The 26,008-nt window shown below is 37.7% G+C and overlaps 1 protein-coding gene across 3 annotated transcripts in view; it reads right to left on the bottom strand.

Annotated features, from left to right (window-relative positions):
- The window catches only part of RALBP1 (ralA binding protein 1), a 58,070-nt gene that overhangs the window by 10,851 nt on the left and 21,211 nt on the right, over positions 1-26,008 (bottom strand). For all 3 annotated transcript variants that reach the window (XM_081802580.1, XM_081802579.1, XM_081802581.1), the window contains exons 2-7: positions 15,471-15,769; positions 13,047-13,505; positions 9,850-10,199; positions 8,258-8,419; positions 7,122-7,253; positions 865-972 (exon numbers count right to left, since the gene is read on the bottom strand). In XM_081802580.1, coding sequence (XP_081658706.1) covers positions 865-972; positions 7,122-7,253; positions 8,258-8,419; positions 9,850-10,199; positions 13,047-13,505; positions 15,471-15,714 — 1,455 coding nt within the window. In that variant the 5' untranslated portion in view covers positions 15,715-15,769. The remainder of the gene's footprint in view (positions 1-864; positions 973-7,121; positions 7,254-8,257; positions 8,420-9,849; positions 10,200-13,046; positions 13,506-15,470; positions 15,770-26,008) is intronic.

The following is a 26,008-nucleotide window of genomic DNA, read 5'->3' as shown; positions in this document are numbered from 1 at the left end:
AAATAAAAAAAAAATAAATAAAAAAAAAAAAGGTAACAACTGTTGGCAAGGATGTAGAGAAAATGGAACTCTTATACACTGTTGGTGGGAATGTAAACTGAATGCAGCCATTATGTAAAACAGAATGGAGGTTCCTCAAAAAACAGAACTACCATATGATCCATCAATTCCACCTCTGGGTTTATACCGGAAATGAAAAGGATACTGAGGAGATAACCTGCACTGCCATGTTTACTGCAGCATTATTCACAATAGTCAAAATATGAAAACAACCCAATGGTCAATGCACAAATGGATAAAGAAGATGTGGGGTGTGTACAGACATATACACAGGAGTATTATTCAGCCATGAGAAGGAAGGAAATCCTACCATTTCTGATAACATGGATAAACCTGGAGGACATTGTGCTAAGTGAAATAAGCCAGAGAAAGACAGACATTATATGATCTCACTTCTAGGTGGAATCTTTGAAAAAAAAAAAAAAAGTAGAACTCATGGAAGTAGAGAGCAGAACAGTGGTTACCAGAGGCTGGGGATGGGGAAAATGGGGAGATGTTGGTCAAAAGGTACAAAGTTGCAATTACAAAGGATGAGTAAGTCCAGAGATCTAGACTATCTATTACTATAGTTAATAATACTGTATTGAATACTGGAAATACACTAAAGGAATGGATTTCAGGTGCTCCCATCACAAAAGAAAAAGGTAACTAGATGAGAAGACAATGTTAATTAGCTTCACTGTAGTAATCACTTCACTATGTACATATAGGTCTATCAAATCATCATGCTGTATACTTCAAATATGTACAATTTTTATTTTTTAAAAAGGATCTTGCAAAATAGAGAAAAAAAGTTAAGCTTACCTGAGCAAGGAGAATATTTATAACTTCTTCATTTTCATTCATTTCTTCTTTGGAAACATCCTCTTTTGAAAGACTGGCGATCTCTTGTGCAATCTTGGTTTCGCACTCCTGTCAAATAAGACAAATGAAAAACTGGTCAGCCCAAATGTAACATATATCCAACAATTTCACACCATCACCATGTAGAAGTTTCCTTCTCATTTCCTAGAGTTGAAAAAGTAACAGTAATTCTCCTCTGGATAGAGGAGAATTTGTTAACTGGGCTTGGAACATAACATATGGATCTTAGTTTGTGGCTGCACCATGAAAAATGTTCAATTCTGGTCAATGTGCTCACCGTTCCTGGAACCCATCCATATAAAATTACTTTCTGTGACACTTTTTTTTTTTGGAGGGTGTCGGTTTTAAGTACACAATTAATTTTGATAAATAAATACAGTCAAGTAACCACCACCACAATCATGATATAAACACTTCCATCACCACACAAAGTACCTCTCACCATCTGCTGGCACCTGGCAACCACTGACCTATTTCCCATTCCTATGGTTTTGCCTTTTCTTGAGTTTCATATAAATTGAATCAATCCATAAGAAATCTTTTTTATGTGGCTTCTTTCACATAGCATAATGCTTTTACTATTCATCTATTTTGTTGTCTGTATTAGTAGTTTGCTGAGTAATATGCCATGATACACCAATTTGTTTATCCATTCACCAGCTGATGGACATTTGGGTCCTTCCTAATTTTGAGCTATTATAACTAGAACTGTTATGAACATTTCACACGGATAGGTTTTGTGTGGGTATGTGCTTTCTTCTTTTAAATACCTAAAAGCAGGATTGCTTGGTCATATGGTAACCGTATGTTTAACTTTATAAGAAACTGCCAAACTGTTTTCCAAAATTACTATACCATTTTGCATTACCAAGAGCAACAATGAGAGTTCCAGTTGCCCCATGTTCTTGTCAACACCTGGGATTTTTATTTTTATTTTTTTTTAGACAGGGACAGAGAGGGAGAGAGCAGGGGGAGGGGCAGAGGGAGCAAGAGAGAATTCCAAGCAGGCTAGACACCCAGTATGGAGCCCGATACGGGGCTCTATCTCATGACCCCAAGATCATGACCTGAGCCAAAATCAAGAGTCAGATGCTTAACCGACGGAGCCACCCATGTGCCCCAACACCTGGTATTTTTAATTTTAGTCATTCTTGGTGGTGTGTAGTGGTATCTCATTGTGATTTCAATTTGTATTTCTTTAATGACTAATGATGTTGAGCATCTTTGCATGTGCTTATTTGCCATCTGTACATGATTTTTGGTAAAGTGCCTGTTCAACTTTTTTACCTTTTTAGAACTGAATTTTTATTGTAACAAATGTACCATACTCTGGTGGGAGAGCAGAATATATACAGGAAGTCTCTGTACCTTCCTCTCAATTTTGCTGTGAACCTAAATCTGCTTCAAAAAAAATAAAAGTCTAAAAAAAAAAAAACCTTGAATTGTATTCTTCTTAAGTTATGAGTTTTTTATATATTCGAGTCCTTTATGAGGTATGTGTTCTGCAAAATATCTTGTCACAGCCTCTGATTTGTATATTCGTTTTCTTAAGTGTCTTTTGAAGAACATGTTTTAGCACGCTGATAAAATGTAATCTAACAAATATTTCTTTTTTAAGATTTTATTTTTGCAAGAGAGACAGAGAGAGAGAGAGTGAGCGCATGACCACGAGCAGGGAGCCTGAAACAGGGCTCGATCCCAGGACCCTTAATTGACTTAGCCACCCAGGCGCCCTAACAAATCTTTCTTTTACAGTTCATGGGTATTGTGTCCTATTTAAGAAATCACTGCCTAAGCCAAAGTCAATAAGATCTACGCTTTCTTCTGGAAGTTTTTTTTTTTTTTTTTAGGTCTTAACATATGATTCATTTTGAGTTAATTTTTGTATACCTTGTGGAAAGAGTCAAGGTTTTGTTTTGGTTATTCTTTTTTGGCATATAGATATCCAGTTGTTCCAGCACTATTAAAAAGAAAATCCTTCCCCAGTGAATTGTCTTATCATCTTTGTTGAAAATTAACTGTCCATATATGGTGTGGGTCTATTTCTGGACTTCCTATTCTATATGTCTACTTTTATAAAATATCTACTGTCTTGGTTACTGTAGCTGAATAGTAAGCCTTAAAATCAGATAGCGTGAATCCTCCAATGTTGGTTTTTTTTCCACAGTTGTTTAGATCATTTGTATCTCCATATAAGTTTTAGAAGAGCTTGTTAATTTCCACAAAAAAACACCTGTTGAGATTTTGATTGGGATTGACTCCACAGATCAATTTGAGAACACCTAACATCTTAAAAATATTGAGACACATCACTCCATTTATTTAGGTCTTTATTTTTCCTTTTAGGTCTAGTATCCAACTGCTCATTGCTAATATCAAGATATACAACAGACTTCTGTGTATCTAATCTTGTATCCCACGACCTTGCTAAATTCACTTGTTAGTTTTTTTTTATAGATTCCTAAGGATTTTATATGTAGACAGTCACGTAGTCTATGTATAAAGACTTTCTTCTTTCCAATCTGTATACCTGTTTCTCTTGCTTTATTGTACTAGCTAGAATGAACCTCCAGTAAAATGCTGAACAGAGTGGTGAAAGCAGAAATCCTTGCCTTGTATACCCAATCTTAGGAGAAAGCATTCAGACTTTCACTATTATGTACAATATTAATCATAGATTTTTTTCATAGACACCCTATATCAGGCTGAGAATGACGTTTGCTGAGAGCTTTTATCATGAATAAGTGTTGAATTCTGCCAAATGCTTTTCTGCATCTACTGACATGATCTTGTGGTTTTTCTTACTTTTTAGTCATTAATATAATGAATTATATTACTTCCATCTTTAAAAATAATTTATTCCTCTATGGGCATGGGGGGGGGAGATAAAAAAATAATTTATTCCTCAAAGTTGAAATCAACTTGACAGAACCTTTTGAAAATTTATGAATGAATGAGCAGGTATAACAAGGTAGCATAAAGAAAATTGGTAAAGGTAATCTATCCCTTTCTATAATGACTCTGGTTTGCTCTGTCACAACTCCTTTATCCAAGACAGAAGCAGAAGTAAGAGTAATGAAAACCAAACATACATTATCCCTGTCATAGGTCAGAGACCCTTCATTTAAAGCCTGGTGGGGAATGCCATATGGTTAACATTTACAACCATGAGGGCTGGTCGGTCAGTCACTGATTCCAGGCTGAAGCATGAAGGGAACAATAATGACAACAGGCATAGGAAGCAAAAGATAGATAATCTGGTAAGCAGGAGAAAAGAACGAAGAAAAATACACAAAGGCTTTTGCTAGTCTGCCAGTCCTGGAGTGCATGTGTAAAAACCCCATGAATGTTTCCTTTCTGACAAAGCTAACCTCCACATAAATGCAAATCTCTAACCTCAAAGCAACATAAACACATGGGTTGTCTTTGTCTGTTAGCACAACCACAACGATCACACTCTCCCAGTCTAATAAATGCTAACTAATGTTCCTTGGAAGTAATATTTGGGGCCTGGCACTGAGATCTGAGATCTTAGCTTTGGTGTGGCTGAGCAACTCACAGTCCCAGAGCCAAGCAACACACACTAAGCCAGAAGAGATCAAAAGTCTAACTCGTGTACCCCAAACTTATCAGGAGTCACATGCTAGTCTTCCTATTATAGGTGAATAAAATTCCTCCTAATCTTCAGTACTTCTTTGTGTTTCCAAAGAACTGACTCAAAGGCCTCAAATTCCCCAGCCGTCTCTGAAATGTCTCACTATCCAACTGCTTCTGTTGACAAGTACAACCAAGCAGGATATGACAAAACATCTTACAGTAAAATCATCTGTTTAATTTTTTAAAAAACCAACTTTCTGGAGAGATTCCGTATTAGGATGAAATTTAGCAGCTATATGAAACTACTTTCAGTTACTAACCCCCCAAAACTACCTTTGCCTATAGCAAAATGTAAGTGCTTATACATATACATTTCTTTGATGCCATTAAAGATTTATTTATTTTAGAGAGAGTGGGAAGGAGGGGCCGAGGGAGAGTGAGAGTCTTAAGCAGACTCTGGCTGAGCTCAAAGCCTGACGTGGGGCTAGATCTCACAACCCTGAGATCAGGATCTGAGCCGAAACCACAACCAAGAGTCAGATGCTTAACTGACCACGCCACCTAGGCGCCCCTTCTTTGATGCCACTGAAGATGTTAATATAGGGGCACCTGGCTGGTTCAGTCGGTAGAGCATGCAGCTCTCTGATCTCCAGGTTTTAAGTTTAAGCCCCACGTTGGGCATAAAGCTTTAAAAAAGTTAATATTGGTTGTTCTGGTTTTATTCTTGAATTAAGAAAATGTTTGTCCCTTTTCATTGATAAAACCATGACTTGCACATTTATCTACTAAATATCATGGTTCAAACATTAACAAGGCCAGAGCTAGGTCATCCCAGTGAACTGAGTCAATACCTGCAGAAATAGTCTGCGTTTTATGTAGACCTTTAGTCTATAAGATGCTTCTTGAGCTTTTTATGTTATTTTGGTATCATTTAAGGGGCACCTGGCCGGCTCAGTCGGTAGAGCATGCCACTCTTGATCTCAATGTCGTGAGTTCAAGCCCCACGCTGGGCACAAAGTTTACTTAAATTACAAGAATAGTACAGTGATTCCCCATTATGCTCAACAGATTAAAAAGTTTACATTTCGCCCCTTTATTGTTTCTGCATCTTCTCTTCAAACATGCACTTTAACATTTTAATTTTGTTACTTTTTGTAGAAAGAGTGCAAGTGGGGGGGAGGGGCAGAGAGAGAGGGAGGGCGAAAGAGAATATTAAGCAGGTTCCACACCCAGCACAAAGCCTGACAGGGGATTCGATCTCACAACCCTGAGATCGTGACCTTCAGCTGAAATCAAGAGTCAGACACTTACCCGACTGAGCCACTCAGGTGCCCCTGTACCTAAATATTTTAATGTAGATTTTTTTAAGAACAGACATGCTCATATTAACCGTGGTACAATTATCAAAATCAGAACATTTTAAGACTGGCCCAATTTTCTAGTCCAACCTGTTTCATCAGTTATCCCAAGTGTCTTTCATAACACTTCTTCAAATTGTCCAGGAGCCAACACAAGGGCCATTTATTGTACTTAGTTGTGTCTGTGTAGCGTTTTTAAATTTGGAATGGTTCGTCACTTTTCGTCTTTCATAACTTTAATATTCTCTGTGTGTGTGTTTATTTTCCACCCATGTTCACTGAGGGCCTGGAACCCCTGCTACTATAGTAGCAGTGAGCACACCAGAGTACCCAGATCTTGATTTCAATACTGAAAGGAACCAAGGCTCCTTGGAGAAACGTTCAACTTCAAGGCTGGGGGTAGAAAAAATACAAGATGAACCTGGAACATTCTGTCGTGCCAGAAAGAAAGGAAACCTCAAAAAATGATGAGTGCATGTCAGAACACTGGAGCCACTTAAAAGGTTCTTACTGGTCAAATGTGTATCAAGTAGATTATGAAAAGTACTGATTACAATACAACACAAAATATCAATTAATTAATTAATTTAATAAGTAAAAAAAACCCCAGGTGCCTGGATGGCTCAGTTGGTTAAGCAACTGCCTTTGGCTGAGGTCATGATCCCGGAGTCCTGGGATCAAGTCCCACATTGGGCTCCTGGCTCAGCGGGGAGCCTGCTTCTCCCTCTGGCCCTCTCCCCTCTCATGCTGTTTCTCTCCCGCTCTCTCTCAAATAAATAAATAAAATCTTTAAAAAAAAAAAAAAGTAAAAACCTTTCTAAATTAAACATTTCCCTGATACCAAACTGAAGGATCAACAATCATTAATGGGAACATTCAAGCAAATAAATACCCACCAGGGAACTTCACTTCAGAAAACATGTATATATTGTGTTTATAAAAGAAACTAACTTAGGGGCACCTGGGTGGCTCAGTCATTAGGCATCTGCCTTCAGCTTGGGTCATGGTCCCAGTGTCCTGGGATCGAGCCCCACATCGGGCTCCCTGATAGGCAGGAAGCCTGCTTCTCCCTCCTCCACTCCCCCTGCTTGTGTTCCCTCTCTCACTGTGTCTCTCTCTGTCAAATAAATAAATAAAATCTAAAAAAGAAACCTAACTTAAAATAGTACATAAAAAAATTCCAGTGCATTTGGTTTATATTCCATTATAAACATGATATACCAAAATAACAAGTTTACTCACTTGTCTTTTAGCTTCTCTCAGTTTCCTTTTGAGGGCTGTCAAAATTCTTTGTACTTCCCATAATCTTTCTTCTTTAGATAAATCCTTTATTCCAGCCTGCAGATCTCGATGTAAACAATTCAAAAGAAACTCCTAGAAAACAATATACCACACACTGAGTGGTGTCCCATGTCTTATCATCCTAAAATAAAACATGCAATTTCTAAAGATGTACAACCAACTATCTTTCAATTATCATTAAGGGAATGAAATCATGGCATGAATAATTTTTTCAAGCATATGACTGAAAAATCCTTTTTTGCATGGGCACTGGGTTCTCATCATTAATTTACATTGGTTCAGTAACAGTTCGTTCATATCCCTTCCCACAACACATCAACAATTAATAATGGGAGCTCAGAGTAGATAAAGGAAAGAAAACCAAACAGGAATTTTATAACATGTATGCAAATAAAAGATGTAATAATCATCAAATATAAGTAGATTTCTCAGTCTTGAATTTCTTAATCAGTTTTGCTAAACACACACACAACCAAATGAACTATTTCTTCTATCAAAGTAGCACAATGGAAAAGCACAGGATTTGGGGTCAAATCCCGGTTCTATAGTTCAGTAACCATGTGGCACAGAGTCAGTTATTTAATTTCCCCAAATTTCTTTTTAGCTGTAAAATATGGCTGGTAACAGCAACCTTGTCCAGATAAGCTAACATTTTTGGACTCCTTACAACGTGCCTGGCAGCATTATCTCATCTATGGTAATAATCTTCACATCAAACCATGAAATGACCCATTTTAAAATGGGATCACCAAGGTTTACAGAGTTTAAGCAACTTGCCTAAAAATCAGTCAGCTAATAAGAAACCTAGGAAGAACTTAAAGCCAGGTCTTCTGATTTCAAAACCTGTGTTCTTTCTACAATATTCTGACTTCACTGGCATGAAACAGTGCCAGAGAGAAATTTCTGCCTTCGGTGTGCCATGAACAATGTGTCTAACATAGTTCCAGACACACACAAATGCTCAGTGAACAAGAACTCCTCCTCCTAACCATCACTGTCAATCATCATAATCATCCAAAAGTGTCAGAGCAAAGGTAGGCTCTTTAGGGCTGAAGCGTGGGGCTGAGCACACACACCTGTCTTCTGATCTCCTCCTTGATGTTCTCCTGGGTCTCTGGCAGTGTGGGCATAGTGGCCATGTTAGACCATCGAAGAGGTTTTGTCACTTGCTTTAGTATCACATTTCCAAAGAGCTCTTGCACATGTGTGAAAAACACATATAGGACACGATTGCTAATCTAAGAAAAAATAAATAAAAAGATTTGCAAAAAAAAAAAAAAAAAACCTATTCAAATTATCATTTCATTTAATTTGTGTCTGCTGCATAGTACATCCTTTAATCCTAGATATGGGAATGACGGTTTTCCTCAGTAGTGACCAGACATGCTTGCTAATTAGTGGCCAATTGAAAGAAAAGAATGGAAAAGTAGTAGGAGTTCAGTCATGTATTCAAGCACCATAAGGAACTGGGGAGAAAAAAGGACAGGAAAAAGGATGTAAAAGTCGCTAACCATCAATTTGCTCTTTTTTAGCAATATAATATTAACTGATTTAAAAAATCTTATATTCTTTATTCTCAAGTTATTTTGAGACCTTTTAAAACACACAAGTGGATCCACTGAGGAATATGGCAGTTGTCAAGCTGGGCTGAGTACAAGAAACGAACGCCTTCTGGGCACATCTGCACAGCCAGTGTTTAAATATGATGTTCATATGCTAGGAGATCAGGACATTAATTACTGTCTACCTAAAATTTACAATACACTTGAACCTTCTATGAAATTATTGTCCTGTTATAGTAATATCAAGTAACAATGTCATATTTACCAAATTCTGAAATCCTGACTAGTCTGAATGATCAAACTGAAATCTGAGAAAGATTTTACTTCCAAAACACAATCAATGAACAATCAAAGTGTAAGAAAAGACACTCTTACACCAGTGCATTATAACAATGGCTGACAATAACCTAGTATATTGGCCAAAAAGAGAGCTTAAAATAAAAATACAACCATTACTTCATTTCTTTGTCTTTTGTGTCTGGCCTCAATAAAATATCAGTAATTCTAATGGAAGGAAAATATATGCTCTGTGCCAGCACCAAGTGAGCAGCAATAAATGAAGGCCAACTATTTATGTTGTAAAGAGACACCACTTAACACAATACCCAGTTCCCTGAAATGCCTCCTCAGATTAAATTTCTCTAACACCCTTCCCTAGGCTCTATCTCCATGAATGAAATCACCAGGTTAAATCCCTGACCAAACCAAATGATGTTAGGCCCCTTTGTACCTGAGTCTGATATGTGGACATGATATAATGAAGCAATAATGCTATTGGAAAAAATAAATGAAATCTTTAAAATTCTATAAATGAACTCTGTAATTGTGGGTACCATGGGCTCCTCCTCTATTCATGACGGATCACTGTCATCAGAAACTGGTTTAGAAACCCACAGCAAAGACTGTACAATACTCAAATTACAAAGCTACATGCTGGTCATATGATGACACTGTCCATATTCTGAAAGAAAAAGACCAATATTCAGGCTAATCTATTGTCTACATTTGCTGGTTAACTGCTTTGTATGCGACTCAGCAACAGAAAATGTCTCCAACACTCCCCAGGGTTAGCATCAGAGGGCATGTGTGCAGAGAAGGCCATGTACCTGAACGGTTGGGCTGAGCACTATAGAAATGTTCTGTATATTCATTTTTGTTTCCAGTTCCTTCGCGATAACATGGTCCATGTGCACGATCAGCCAAGAAATCAGAAGATAGTTACATTCTGGCAGTTCTTTGAGCAGGCGCTGGAATTCCTGCACCTTCTCGCTCTCTGTGCTCCTCCCACAAGCCTCCTCAAAGCGAGGCATCAGCTCTTTGGTAAGCAGATTCTCCGGAAGGTCTCGCAAATACTGCTTCAACAAACTGGCTACGGTGTTAGGCTCATATTCTTCCAAATTTGGAGACTCTTCTCTGTCATAGGCTGCTTTCAGCTCATCCACCTTTGATTTAATTCCTAAAAACATTCAAATTCCAAAGAGAAAGAGAATATCAAGAAAGTAATCAAACACAGCTTTTTTCACCATGGCACCAACTCCTAGGGGGAGATCTAAGGAGAGCCAATCTGACAATAACAAACCTCCAGTTATGAAGTATTTATCTGCTCAAGGTGCATACAATTCCTCTATAAAAGAAAATAATATGAAAAACTACACTGTAGTTTCCCCATCTAATTTCTATTTTTAAGTTCAAATTGTTCTATGTTTCCTTAATCTGGAACACAGCTGGAACAACCAAAAAAAAAGTGAAACTTGGGTTTCTAAAATCAAATTGTTCTGCTTTTCTTACTGGGCAGAAAGAAACACTGACACACAAAAAGACTGTTTTTCAAACATTTTATAAGTTTTTAAGTCCTTAGTCCAATCTGCATGTAAGTGATGTGGATTCAGTGCCAGTGACTGCTCATAAAAGTACAAGGTAGCTTCCTGTAGCTTGATACTTGAAACTTCAGGCCAATTATTTGAAACAAGCCACAGATTAAGGCCGACTGTAATGGTTGATGCAAATATTCAAGTGTCATCTCATCTGAACAGCATTTTATAATCAATAGTGCTTACATCCGGGCTTTGGCGTTCCTTATCTTATGTGAAAACCTTCCATTATAATAAGTCTGTAAATTATCCAGCACTGACAAAATAAAATAGGTAACTCTAAGTATGAAAGTAAGAAGATAAAGCTTATTTTTATATAATCTTCATTTTGAGGCAGAAAAGTTAGAAAATAATTCTCATTTTTTTTTGTTTTTTTAAGATTTTATTTCTTTCTTTATTTATTTACTTGGGGGAGGGGTGGAGCAGAGGGAGAGGGACAAGCAGACCTGGTGCTGAGTGTGGAGCCTGACGTGGGGCTCGATCCCAGGAACCCTGAGATCACAACCTGAACCGAAATCAAGAGTCAGATGCTTAAACCAAAATCGAGTCGGATGCTTAACCAACTGAGACACCTAGGTGCCTCAGTAATTCCCATTTTCTAATTTTTATGACAATATGAGTAAAACATAGTGAGTGATAACTTCAAGTGAAATTCTTAGCAAATACCTCCTCTCTCTATTTATATGTATCTGATTTTTCTCCCCCATATTGCTTACCCAGAAAACTACACAAGTAAACAATTAAAATATGTGTTTGGTTTTTTGTTACTCTGAAATTATCAAAATGTTTTCTAAGAATTGGACACTTCAGATAAAATGTCCTAGGTAGAGAAAGAGCATATCCAAAATGACATATATTTGTTTTAAAACTGGAACTTACATATGAATAAGCAAGAGCCAAAAATCTCCAGCAAACAGTATTATTATGGGCATTCAAAGAAGGAAAAGTCACAGAAAAGTCACAACCATAAACTCTAATCTACAGCAGCACACTGTCAGAGCTTAAAAAATAATAAAAAATTGATCAAAGCAGCAGCTCAGCCTCCAGGAGTCAATGATAAGGGGAACAGCTCTGTTTGAATGCTCTGACACACAAACAGAGGAGTTCTGTGACTCTGACTCTCCAAAAGAATGCAAACATCAAAAATAGGTCAAAGACAAAAGAATCCTTTGAACAAAGCTGTAGAAACTCTTCAGAGAAACTTTCACCTAAAACAAAATTCCTTCCTGCCTATCAAACTCATGTGAGAGAAGCAGCTATGTTAGTATTGTTTAAATCTTTACAAATCAATTCATTAGTTTTAAAAGTCAAATTTTCAAATTCATTTAAATGTGTTTATTTTCGTGTTACTAAAGAGTTATAAATTCAAATTCAATGCCTAATTTGTGGATTTTATTTTCTATAAAATGGTAGCATGTTAGCCAAAATACTCTTAAACGATGACATGCTATCTAGGGGACTACGTAAAGGGTTCCCCAATTACCAAAGATGCCTGTCCCTTCCCAAAAAAAATCAAAAATATCAAATCTGCCCTCTAAAAATGTGTACGAACCAAATAAATGGAAAAACCCCATGTAATCTCTCTATATTCTAAATGTGTATGATTTGATTCATCATGACCAACATGTGACCAACAACAAGTTTTATAAAAGAGATCTCCAGTATTAAGAAACTGAATCACAGGAAGGTAATGATTTGGAACACAGATGTTGCCACAGGGCAGGACTACCATCCTATACAGTACAAAGGGCCTACTACTTTAAGAAGCATCATCTTTTTCCTTTAAATAGTATCATAGTGAACATTTTGCTTGATTTTAGACACCCGAATGAATTATATTCCTGCCAAATATGAAATTTAAATCTTCACACGTAGGGAACATAAATAAATGGAAAAATCAATTTCACTAATCTATGTAATAGCTGCAGGTGGCTGACAAAAGCATTCGCCTTTGGGGCCTAAACATTTAGCAAAGAACATTTGCATGTCCCTTAGCCCAACTCAGGAAATAGGATTGTGTCAGTAAGTGTCTTCTGGCCAAGAAGCGTCCTCCCCACTGCTCCTCTCCCTCACAACACTGAGCCCGGCTCAGAGAGGCCGGAGGTGAGAGGAATAAAGCCCAGTCTGAGCGCACCAGAGGGAAGGGATGCTACTCATGTGCTTCGCTTAGACTCAGCCGGCCTGCAGCAAACTGTGAATAACTCGTGTGGAAAGCGTCCTGATGGAGGGGAGTATTATTAAAAAAGCAAACTGTCAACACACACACATGCCCGCGTGCTGTGGGGGATTTTTGTTCAACTGGAAGGATTGAGGAAATGAAGACGACTTAGGACCCATGCCACAGTTTTCCTCACAAGCCAATTATTTTCCTTCCTTTGAAAAACGGAAATGACTTTTAAAACCCGCCGGAGAGAAGTGAGCGTCCCCAGTACCTGAAACTCTGTAGATGCCTTCGCACTTCATGCCGTACTTCTCTACGTGATCCACGCACTCGCGGAAAACCGCCGGCAGCCGGATGCCGTCGTACATCATGGTCCGCTCGGCCGCATCGGTCAAGGGAACTCCAAAAACGGGTTTGAGATTCGGAACATCAATCTGAGGCACCTCTGGCTCCTGAATTGGCTTCTTCTTTTTCTTCTTTTCCTTCCACTGTTTAACAACATCAGCTGCTGTCAAGTCTTTTGACTTCTTCTCTTTATGTTTCTCTTCTTTGTGCTTTTCTTCTTTATGTTTTTCCTCTTTGGGTTTCTCTTTTATTTTAAAATCCTTCTCTTTCTTTTTAGAAAAGCTGGGCTTCTTAAAAACATGGATTCCCTTGGACCGCTTCATTTTGGAAGGACTTTCGGCTTCATCTCCAGAGCTATCTTCCTGAAAGGCAGCATAGCCTTCAGCTGCAACAGAAAAGCAGGAAACAGAAGTCATCTATCTGTTTAATGTCAAACTGACCATAAACTTTCTAAAAACAGGACCTCCCAAAAAAGTGCTACCAGGCACTGGCTACCTCACTTTTCACTTCCTGGCCAATCCCTCCTGGGTACTGCCAGTAATGAAACGGGTTTCTGCTCCGGGAAAACGAGATGCGGCAGTGACATCTCCGGACCACAAGAGGGGGAAATGCAGAGTGTCAGTTACCTTTACAACTGGTTTTAGGTGGAACTTTGGCAAACCAAATTATGAATACACCACAAAGGATCTACAGAGAGGGCTAATGGAAAGAGTCCTTCTATAATATAGAGCGTTTTTTCATCATCTGACCATGTCCTCTTTAGATTTTTTTCATATATTTGGTCCCTGTAACTGGAAGCAGTCTGACACCATGACACAAATGGCACTGCTGTTTGGACGCTCCAGCCCTTCCCTGATCACACCCCGCCCTCCTGTCACTAGCTGTTAGGTTCTTTCTGGAGACTGCAGCAGGGACTGAAACCTCATTAGGGTGGAGGACAGAACCAGGAGATTCCCTAATCTCTGGATGGTGGCCAAATGTATCAGCCCATTTCTCCGCATCACGAGCCTTGGTTTCCACACTGATACTTGCTTGATATCATATTAGAGCTATCCTAGCTTGGTTTCGTCGTCTCCAAATAGAATTCTCCTATTCTTTTCTTTAGCCAGCTGCCTTACAAGCTATTTCATAACAAAGATTAAAAATATTTCACAAATTACCCTCTATTTAAAATATCACAAACTCCACACCATCCATAAGGGCAGAAACCCTAAGGGCATGACACCATGATATAAAGCCAATGTAGTTCTCAGACACTGCTTGTGTGAGTGTAAACTGGTACAACCACTCTGCAAAATTGTTTTGTGCAGGATCAACTAATGCTAAAATGAGCATGGCCTATAAGAGAGCAACTCCACTCCCAGGCATACACAACAGAAATGTATAAATGACCTACAATGACACTCACAAAAGCCCTATTCATGAGCCAAAAATGAAAACAACCCAAATGATGAACAACAGCAGAGTAAATTCTAGTATATTAATGCAATGAAACAAAATCCACCAATAAAAATGAACAAATTACTGCCATATGGAACAACATGGATGAATCTAACAAATATAACTGGGAAAAAGAAACTAGATGCAAAAGGAAATATACTTTCATTTAGATAAATTCAAAATCAGGCAGTTTCAAGCTATGCTGAAATAAGCTTACCTTTGGGAAGGGTGGGGGATTCCCCCTGAAGGGATAATGGAAGGGAATTTCTATGGTGCTGATAACACCCTATTTCCAGATGTTTATAATTACAAGGACATATGTCCATTTTGTGATAAGTCATTCAAATTATAATTTGTGCATTCTAACTTCAATGTTATGCTTCAAAAAACAGATTAAAAATACCATAAAACTCAAAATAAAGCAATACTTAAAATAACTCACCTGATCTGCTTTTAACATACTAAAGAGCTATGCTTAAACAATTCATCTTTCCTACTGAATAGGAACTATAAATAGAATGCATTATGGCATTTGCCTAAAACAAACAAGTAACTACTTTTTTCACAGTTCCAATAAAGTGTAGTACCCTAACTGGCTTACACAACCTAGCCAAGAAAGTAATATTCTATGTAAGTAAAATTCCAGTATCTACTTCTTATATATTATTTAAAATAACCAATATAAGAAACTTCCACCAAAAAACTTTACCATTTCTGGAAATTTGGTATTTTTATTTTCAAGAGGAAGACTCTAAAATACAACTAGTACACAAAAATTGGACCCAGAAAAGTAAAGAACAGAAAATGTCAAACAAGAGTCTTTGGACATATTCCCAGAAGATAGGTACACAGGATTAAAGTAAGAGTTTATCTAAAATATATCAAAAGCATAGGGAAAAATGGCACTTACTCCTTTTTTCTTTTTTCTTAAATTTTCCTTTTTTCTTCCCATGGTCTTTCTCATCATCAGACACTATGTCAGGAGGTTCATGGAGGCTGTCGTGGGGAGGCGAGGGCTCGCCAGTACGGTACAAACCAGGGAACTTAGTAGGGCTGATCTCCTCAGAGCTGGGGGTTCGGGTAAGACCACTGCCATGCTCCACCCTGCGGTGTTCGCTGGGGCTGCTGGTGGGGGGCAGGAAGCACTCAGTCATTCTGCCTCCCTGACGAGACAGTGAGGAGGGTTTCTCTGTTACCTATCCATTACACCTGCACATAGGGAGAAAAGGTCATCAATACCAACCAAAACACAAAGGCACCACACACACACACACACAAAACATGGTGAGTAATCTTGCATTTACAAATAAAAAATATTTCTCTTCACGACCCCTCTTTAAAAATATTCATTTTATCATCTCAAGTTATATTCCCTTCATCACACATTTCAGTTCTCAAAGAGCTTTCACAGAATGCAATAGCATCTTTAAGTATTAGAAAAATAAACCAAATTAAAATCAGAGTTCTCAAAGTAGTATACAGAGTTCCTTTTACAAAGAAGTTCCCATTGTAAGGGGTTTCATTTTAATTGCTCTATCCAACATAAAATCTTACTATTTTCCTTTAGGTTATGAACAACTACAAATAATAAATTACAAAGACAACTTATATAGCTACATGTGAATAGTTCAGAATCATAATTAAAATTTACAATAATTGTAGGGATATATTTGATGATTCACACAATTATAGATTCTTAATTATAGTTCTGTATTGCATGATATTAAGTCGTTTGTGTGTTGATAATAACTATTTTATTTTGTACTGCAATTATACTGAAAGAAACAAGGGAGCCCTTATTTGCTCAATCCTAAAATACAATAGATTCACTAGAATGGACACTGCAAAGGACAAACACAGTAAGAATTCAAGATCTGTTCACTTTTTCTTCCTGAGTCAGAGGTTAAGCAGTCTACATACAGTGTTCAAAAGTTACTTGGATTAGTTCTTATTCCTCTTTAATATCCTTATGGTACTCACTTGGAAAACTATTAGAATCACTTGGTTCTCTCTGCACTTACTTTTTAAGGTAATTTTGCAATTTAAAAAATCCCTAAGCCCTAAATGACAAGACCAATAAATCTGACCATGAACACGGTCAAGACAAGCAAATGCAAAAAAAAAAAAAAATTGCAATTTGCATTAGCTAAGCTGTTTAAACAGCAAATAGTTCTTACAAATCAGTAAAAATACGAACAATTCAAGACACCTACACCAAGGATATGATGTAACTCATAGAAAAATGACTAATATCCATATGAAAATAATGTTCAAGTACAATTCTAATTTTTAAAGCATAAACTAAAACAGTAAATTACCATTTTTCTAACATCTGACTGGCAAAGAACAAAAAAGTACATAATACCCAATGTTGGTAAAGATATAAGCAAAGAGGGACTCATGAGAATATCTACTAATAATAGAAGTATAAATTAGCAATCTTTTTTGAAAAGCAATTTGGCAATATCTATCAAAATACGAAATGTGCTCCCTGATCCACGCATTCCTTTTAGGAATTGATCTTTCAGATATACTTTTGTAAGAATTCAAAGACGGGCATATGAAAATATTCATTTCAGCACTGTAAAAGCAAAAATGTAATAATCTTAATGGCTATCCATAAAAGATCAAATTATGATTTATCCACATAATGGAATATAAATTAATACACACAATTTCTGAAAGCATGTAAGAAACAGTTAACTACTGTTAACTCTTGGAAGTGGTAAAATGGGAGGGAGAGAAAGATTTTTTTTTTTATTCCTTCTACATAGTTTGAAATTTACCATGTCTTTTTATTACTTTTATTACAATTGTTTAAAAAAAATGCACAGGCCGTGTTTTAATTTCACAAAAATCCTGCAGCATTTAAAATGTTTTTGATACTATTTAATAATGTGGGGAAAAACAACTTTATTTATAGCACAATATCAATATTTAAGTATATAAACACACATGCAAAAAAATCCTAAGAATGGGGCACCTGGATGGCCCAGTCGGTTGAGTATCTGACTCTTAATTTCGGCTCAGGTCATGATCTCAGGGTTGTGAGATTGAGCCCTGCATCAGGTTCTGTGCTGGACGTCTAGCCTGCTTGGGGTTTTCTCTCCCTCTCCCTCTGCCCCTCCCCTCCCCTGCTTACATACATGCACATTCTCTCTCAATTAAAAAAAAAAAAAAACCTCCTAAGAACCAAGAGAATGTTAATAATTATCTCTGAATGATAAGATTATAAGTGACCTATGTTTTCTTCCTATCTTCCTGCATTTCACAATTTTTCTACCAAGTATGTATTATTGCTAATATAATAAGGAAAACCTAAAAAAGGGCAGAAAGTTCATTAAAGGATCTATAAGCATCACTCTAATTCTTCTGTTTTTCTGTTTGGCTATTGTTTTTTAGAAGAACAGGCTATTTTCTCTTCAACCAAAGGCATCATAAGTTTTGACAGTTACAGGATTAGAGAGTTTAGGGGAAGCTAGAGCCCAACAGCATGACAGTTACACATTACAGGTAAGGAAACTGAGCTCCAAGGACCGAGGAAGCCAGAATACAGCTGCCAGGAAGGAGCAAACCTGTAAACTACAGAAATAAACCCGCTTATAGGCATGCCTTCTGAGCCATTCTGTCTTATGCTCCCCTGGCTTTGCGCATGCTATCTTCACTCCCGGGAAGCCAGCCCTCCCTTTCCCGCACTTCTGCATGGCCAATTCACACCCATCCTTCACCACGATGCCTGAAAACAGGTATGAGGAATCTTTTGGAAGTGATGGAAACAGCCTAGATTTGGATTGTGGTAATGGTTACACAAACCAGTTGATTTACTAAAAATCACTGAAAAAGTGGGTGGATCTTATGGTATGTAAATTATACCTAAATAAAGCTGTTCTAAAAAACAAACAAACAAAAAACCCAGGAACAATTACCAGCAACACTTTATGCAGGAATCCTCTCTCATCACTCCTTTTCTGTGCTCCCAAAATCTCCGGAACACACCTCTAGCACTGCATGCACTGTGCTATTTTAATTGCCTGGGCACCCATCTGTCCTGTCCAGCAAATTTGTGAGCTCCAGCATTTAACACAACACAGGGCATTACAGGAGGTACTCAAACATTTACTTAATGAACTAATTAGTTTCTTCCATGTTCTCAACATATTGTGTACTGCTGATGAGACAAAGACTAGAAGAAATGAACGTGACTCTTAGCCTTACATTTTAATTAAGGAAACAAAGCAATGGAACCCAAATTTTATTTTATTTGAATTCCTGTGGCTTCAGCAACATTCACATACATTAACTTCCTTAGTACATCCTGTGAGAAAAGAAGTACTTCTCCATATTCACAAACAGGGGAGCCACGGCTCAGAGGGCCACAGTAACTTACCCTAAGTCACACAGCAAGAAGTAAAACCGGGATGTACCCTGGAGCATACACTACACTGCCCTTCATGTCTAATACCCAGAAGAGAGTACGTGCATGCCAGGAGGACGGCATGGTACAGACACAAGCAGAACCAACAGGGCTTATTTGTGGGATGGCAGCAAGCCTGTCTGATGGGAGCAGTTCCTGGGAAGAAGGATAGGAAAGGCATGGAAAGACAAGGTGGGTCCTGAACTGAATGCCAACTGAGTGCCCAGCTGAGGACGTCAGCCTTGATGTGGGAGCCAAGTCATCACTAATTCCAAAGCCAGGAAGTGACAAAACTGGAAGTAAGAGGAGTAAGGGCAGGAAAAGGTACAACCAAATGCCATACAGATTTGGGTCATTCTCTCCTGTCCTGCAGCATTTTGTAACTTATGCCTACATGCACATGTTCTCCCAGTTCATTTATTACCATTACTCAGTTTCCATCCTAGACTGATTGATGAAGACAGGTTTGTTCATAAAGCGTTCAATAGATTATCCTGCAAAAACTACTCTAGACAAATATTTGTTGACTTGCTTACCCTATAGTTGGGAATGAATAGAAGGAAGGGCAGCAGCTAACAGCATACATGAAGGGGTGAAGGCCTGAATGCAGGATGATTTAAAATCAACAGCACGTTTCCATTAGGACACACTGTTTGGAGCACTGGGGAGCCACAGCAAACCTAAACTTCATCAAATAAAAGGGCAGAAGAGGCCTCAGAGGGTCCATGGTAAATTTGAAGCCAAAGGTAATAAAACAAAAATTAAAAATTCCTACTTCTAAGGCAACAGAAAAACTGATGTAAATTTGTAAACATCTGAAGAAAGACTACTTATCCCCACTCCTCTTGGTAAGTACAACTAAAAATCCTGGATATTAGAATAAAAAAAAAAAAGCAGACTGACAGGTAGAGAAGAAGGCTGGTAGTTTAGGGACCTCAGGATTCTAAGAACAACAGAGTTGGGAGATCCTGGAGTTTCCTTTTTGTCTCTACATCCCAGACTTGGAGCTCACGAAGTCCAAAACCCAGAAACACTGATGGGCATAGATGAAACAACAAAAGCCGCCTCTCTCTAGCCAAAGGACCAGGAAAGGGGCTGCCCTGCAAGACAAAACTTTTAGGTAATAGTGGAGTTAGTAAATAGCTCAAGGCAAGCACCAGGAAAAATCTGTAGCCGTGCCCCCAACCACACCACTAAGAGGGAGATTAGATTTGCACCCTCACGGAGTGCCCCAGGTAGAGAGCTGGGCCTTTCACACCTGCCAGCTGGTAAGAAGGCTGGGCTCTTACAAGGGTGTCAATGGAGACCATGTGAAGAATCTGGACTTGCACCCCCAAACTGTAAGTAACTAAGCCCCACTCCATTGCTGCTGGGTAGTCTCAGAGGAGGCCTAGTGAAGAGTCAGGATTTTCACCATCACCCAGTGGTAATGAGGCTATCCCACTTCAGTGTCAATGGACACCACATGGGAAGCCAGAAGCAAAAGAGGAGAAAAGAAAACCTCCAAAGAAAAGATTAATTACACAGAAAACAAATTGCAATTTAGAATTAAAACCAATAATTACATTACAGGCAATGGACTAAGTATTCCAATAAAAAGGCAGAGATAGGGGTGCCTGGGTGGCTCAGTCAGTTAAGTGGCTGCCTTCAGCTCAGGTCATGATCCCAGGGTCCTGGGATCCAGCCCTGCATTGGGCTCCCTGCTCCATGAAGAGCCTGCTTCTCCCTCTCCCTCTGCCTGCCACTCCCCCTGCTTGTGCTCTTGCTCTCTCTGTCAAGTAAATAAATAAAATCTTTGGGAAAAAAAAAAAAAAAGGCAGAGATACTCAGACCGCACGAAAAAGCAAGATTCAACGATAATGCTGTTTATAAGAGATCCACCACTTTAAAGATAATTAGGATACAGAGAGGTTAAAAGCAAATGAATGGAAAAGATACACCATACAAACAATACATAACATCAGAAAGGTGACAAAACAGACTGCAAGACAAGAAGCACTGCTAGAAATAAAGGACATCCCCACAATCATAAATGAAGCAGTTGTGCACATGTACACGCCTAATAACAGAACTTCAAATACATGAAGCAAAATTGACAGAACTACAAAGAGAGAAATAGACAAATCCAGTTATCATTATCACAGAACTCAGTAAATGACAGAACAAGCAAATACAGGCAAAAATATCTCAGCTGGGACACAAAAAGCACAAACCATAAAAGAACAAACTGATAAATGAGATTTCATCAAAAGTTAAACCATCTACATACTGAAAGAAAATCAAATGAGGAAAATTAAACAACAAGCCACATACTGGATGAAAACATTTGTAATACATAAATCTGACAAAGAACTCATTTCTTTAGGGAAAAAACATACACGTGTATATATACAATCAATCTACAAGATACATATTATCTTACAAATCAATAAGACAAACCAATTAAAAAATAATGAGCAAATAATAACAGCAAGCAAAAGATACAGATACTTCACCACAGAAAATACACAATCAAAAAGCACATGAAAACATGCTCAGTATCATTATATTCTTTAAGGAAATGCAAATTAAAACCACATTACCTCCTATATACCTACTACAATCACTAAAATTAAAATAATTGCCAGTACCAAGCGTTGAAATGAATGTGGAGCAACTGGTATTCTCATGTTACTGACAGTAAGGTAAAACTGTACAATCACTTTGGGAAAGTACTTAATAGCTTCCTGTAAAATTAACATACACCTTTTTTTAAGATTTTATTTATTTGTCAGAGAGAGAGCACGCACACAAGCAGGGGGAGAAACAGAGGGAGAGAGATAAGCAGGCTCCCCACTGAGCAGGGAGCCCGATGCGGGGCTCGATCCAAGGACCCTGGGATCATGACCTGAGCTAAAGGCAGACACTTAACCGACTGAGCCACCCAGGTGTCCCAACATACACTTTTATCACCTAACAATTCCACTTCCAGGTATTTACTCAAGAGAAATGAAAACGTAAGCGCACACAAAGACTTGTCAATGAAAGTTCGTAGTACCTTTACTTACAATAGACAAAAACTGGAGATGACCCAAATATCTATCAACAAGCAAAAGTTAACAAATTATGACATACCCTTATGATGAAATATTATTCAGCAATAAAGAGGAATGAACTGATAGACACAACACAGATGAGTCTCAAAAACAATGAACCAAAGAACCAGACACAAAAAAATACACACTGCATGAGTCCATATATATGGAATTCTAAAACAAGCAAAACTAATCTGTAGTGAGGGAATGCTGTTGGACCAGATGTGGTCAGCCAGGAAAGTGAATGCAAAGAAGTATAAGAGAATTGGGGGGTTGATAAAATGTTCTACATAATGATTGTGGTGATGGTTTCATAGGTATTCACAACTGTCAAAACACAAAGAACTGTACACTTCCCAACTGGGTGCATTTTATAGCATGTATATTATACATCAATAAGGCTTAAAAAAAGGAAGCTTTTTGAAAGAAATTGACAAGCTGATCCTAAAATTTTTAGAAACGCACAAAACTTAGAACAGCCACAACCATCTTGAAAAAGTGCAGTTATTAAATCAAGATGGTATGGTATTGAAGTATGGAAAGACAAACAGGTTGGTAGAACCAAACAAAATTCAGAATGAGACCCACATGTATATAGTCAATTGATTCTCAATAAAGGTTCCAAAGGAATTCATGGGGGAAAGAAAAGTCTTCAACAAATAGTGTTGGCTAACCATGTGAAAAAAAAAAAAAAAGAGACGCTCAACCACTCCATCACATCATACACAAAATGTAATTCATGATAAATTATACACGCAAAATTTAAAAGCTAATAACTGTAAAACTTCTAAAGAAAAACAGATTTTTGAGACATCGGGTTAAGAATTTCCCAGACAGGACCAGAAAACATTAACTATAACACTAAAGGTGGAAAAATTGAACCTTATCAAAAGTAAAAACTTCTGCTCATTAAAAAACACTATTAGGAAAATGAATAGTCAAGCCAGTCTTGGAAAAGACATTTACAGAATATATATCTGACAAAAAACTTATATCCATAATATATAAAGAACTCCTTACAATTCAACAATAAAAAGACAATTCAGGGGGAAAAATGGGCAAAAGAGTTGAGCCAACAATTTACGAAGAAAAATATATGACTGGTCAAGAAGCCCATGAGAAAAGCTCCATCTCACTAAACACTGAAGAAATGCAAATTAAAACCATGGTGAACTATGAAAAAACACCACCTAGAATGGCTAAAATTTAAATGGAATGAGATCATTCCCAACACTGGTGAACATGTGGGACACCAGGAAGTTTAATACATTGCTGGTGGGAATGTTAAGTTTAACCACTTTGGAAAAGCGTTTGGCAGTATCTTTTGTTAAATCCTACTATATGACCTAGCAATTCCACTACTGAGTATTTACCCAAGAGAAATGGAAACATATCCACAAAGACTTATGATCAGAGTAATTTTATTCATAAAAGCTAGAAACGTCTACATTTTCATCAACAAGAGACTAGATAAACTACAATATACTCATATTAGCATTTTTTAAATATCAGCATTTTTTAGAAGGAACAAACTACTCATACACACAACAAAACAGATGAATCTCAAGTCAGCACACCTAGACACAAAAGATCACATAGTATGATTCTGTTTATATGAAGTTCTGAAACAAGGAAACTTACCTCTGTCAAAAGAATTTAAAACTGTGGTTGTGGGGGTGTGGGGCAGAAGCAGGCACTGAGGATAAAATAGCAGGAGAGAATTTTCTGGGTTGACAGCTATGTGCTATATCTTAACAGGCATGTGGGCTGTATGTATGTACACATTTGTTAAAACTTACTAAACTATATATTTTACTGAGTATCAATTATATCTCAATAAAATCTCTCAGAAGGGAGAAAAGCCATGGATGCTATATAGAGATGACTGTGATCATGAGCCATTAAAACATACAGATCTTCCTTTTCAAATGTTGCTACTCCCACCTCTACCATAAACATCCCATCACCCCATACCCCAAATCACTACAACAGGAATGTCTCTTTCAATCTTTCCTAAATGAAAGCCTGTGGCTGGTTCCTGTATAAAAGAGTAATTTCTCTCCAGAGAGAACTGCAGGTAAAAAAAATGGGTCTTTTTCGGCGCCTGGCTGGCTCAGTTGGCTAAGCAACTGCCTTCGGCTCAGATCATGATCCCAGAGTCCCGGGATCAAGTCCTGCATCAGGCTCCCTGCTCAGCGGGGAGTCTGCTTCTCCCTCTGACCTCTCCCCTCTCATGCTCTTGCTCTTTCTCTCATTCTCTCTCTCTCTCAAATAAAATCTTTTTAAAAAATGGGTTTTTTTCATCACCATAGTTTTTAATGAAGAAACTTGTTTAAAACTGTAAAGGAAAAAATGGGCATGGGATGGCAAAATCTTAGCAGCAAAGTGGTTAAACAAATTGAAAATATTAATGCACAAACATTAAAATATTAAAGTATATATGTGGCATATAAAATACAGTACAGATGGAGGAGTTGCACTATACTAAAGGTAAACAACATTACTTCTGCAGTATCTGACAAGTACTAAGTTAAAAGTGGAAAGCACTTTTATGACAGTTATAATTGAAGCAAAAAAAAAAGTTTCATAAAACTAGACTCAAACTTAGCTAAACAGTGGCATAAAAACATTCACTTTTTCTCCAAAGAACTAGGATATACATTATTCTTAAAATAGTCTTGTACATGTAATAAGAATCACTCACCCATGCAAAAGGACAAAGTAATATAAGTAGGGAAGAAAGAAAGATTGCTAAATTAAAGTCTCCCAAAATAAGCTTTCAAGAGTAACTCTAATGGTTTATTAAACTTGACAATATCGACACAGAAAAAGACCTATTCCAGAAAACCAATAACCTGCTGAACTAGTTTACAAATCAAACAAATCCAGCATTTTATAAATGTTCTTTATTCATAAATATCAAGCTAAAATTCAGAAGCAGCTTTTCCCTGTTTTTATAGTTTTTAAAAATAAGCTGTAAACTAAGAGTCTCCAACCTAAATCTCTACAAGAGAATCCAAATACTGGCTCATTAATATATTACATACTGAACCTCTACCCAGTATTAACCTGCTATTTGGGAATGCCAAATTTTGTGAACAGTATCTGCACACACATTTTATTCTTCAAATGACATAAAAATTTTCTCAGAACTAAAGGACAAACCTTTATTACAAAAAGGGACTCTGGGCACCTGGGTGGCTCAGTTGGTTAAGCAACTGCCTTTGGCTCAGGTCATGATCCTGGAGTCCCAGGATCAAGTCCCACATCGGGCTCCCTGCTCAGCAGGGAGTCTGCTTCTCCCTCTGACCCTCCCCCCTCTCATGTGCCCTCGCTCTCTCTCTCTCATTCTCTCTCTAATAAATAAATAAATTCTAAAAAAAGGGGGAGGAGGGGTAGGGACTCTGCCTAATGCCCCAAGGCTTGGGTTGAAATTACAGTGGTCTACACAATCAGGACTTGGCTAACCAAGATCAGTGGCAAAATACCAGAAGCTGCCATCTCAGCTGATCTGAGATGGTATTCTTCTTCTTCTGTGACTGGTAAAATTACTTCAGCCTTGGGAAACTTTGATAAAACATAAAAAGAAAAATCCTAGGGAGGAAGACGCACAAGACTGTACAATGAAATTAAAATTCATCTGATTTGAGCACCTTTATTACTAGTTTAAAGTGAAAGTATAATAAAAATTATTTAAAGCTTAAAAAATAAAGGACAAGTGCTCAGATCACAAGAGACCACTAAGCACGCCACACCATAAATGAAGATACCCACACCAAAGCACATTATGAAGTTTTAGAGCACAATGGGATAGAAAGAAGATACTAAAATAGATTCCTCCAGGAAGAGCACTTACAAAGGATCAGGGACAACTTGCCAACAGGAACACAGGAAATTGAAAGAGAATAAAGGAAACAGCTTCTAAACTCTGAAAGAAAATTAGTTCCAACAACCATTCAA

This window comes from Leptonychotes weddellii, chromosome 13, assembly GCF_054177405.1.
Source record: "Leptonychotes weddellii isolate Sample4059 chromosome 13, ASM5417740v2, whole genome shotgun sequence".
Taxonomy (NCBI): domain Eukaryota; kingdom Metazoa; phylum Chordata; class Mammalia; order Carnivora; family Phocidae; genus Leptonychotes; species Leptonychotes weddellii.
The sequence above is the reverse complement of the archived record's forward strand: the minus strand, read 5'-3'. Positions and strand labels throughout refer to the sequence as shown.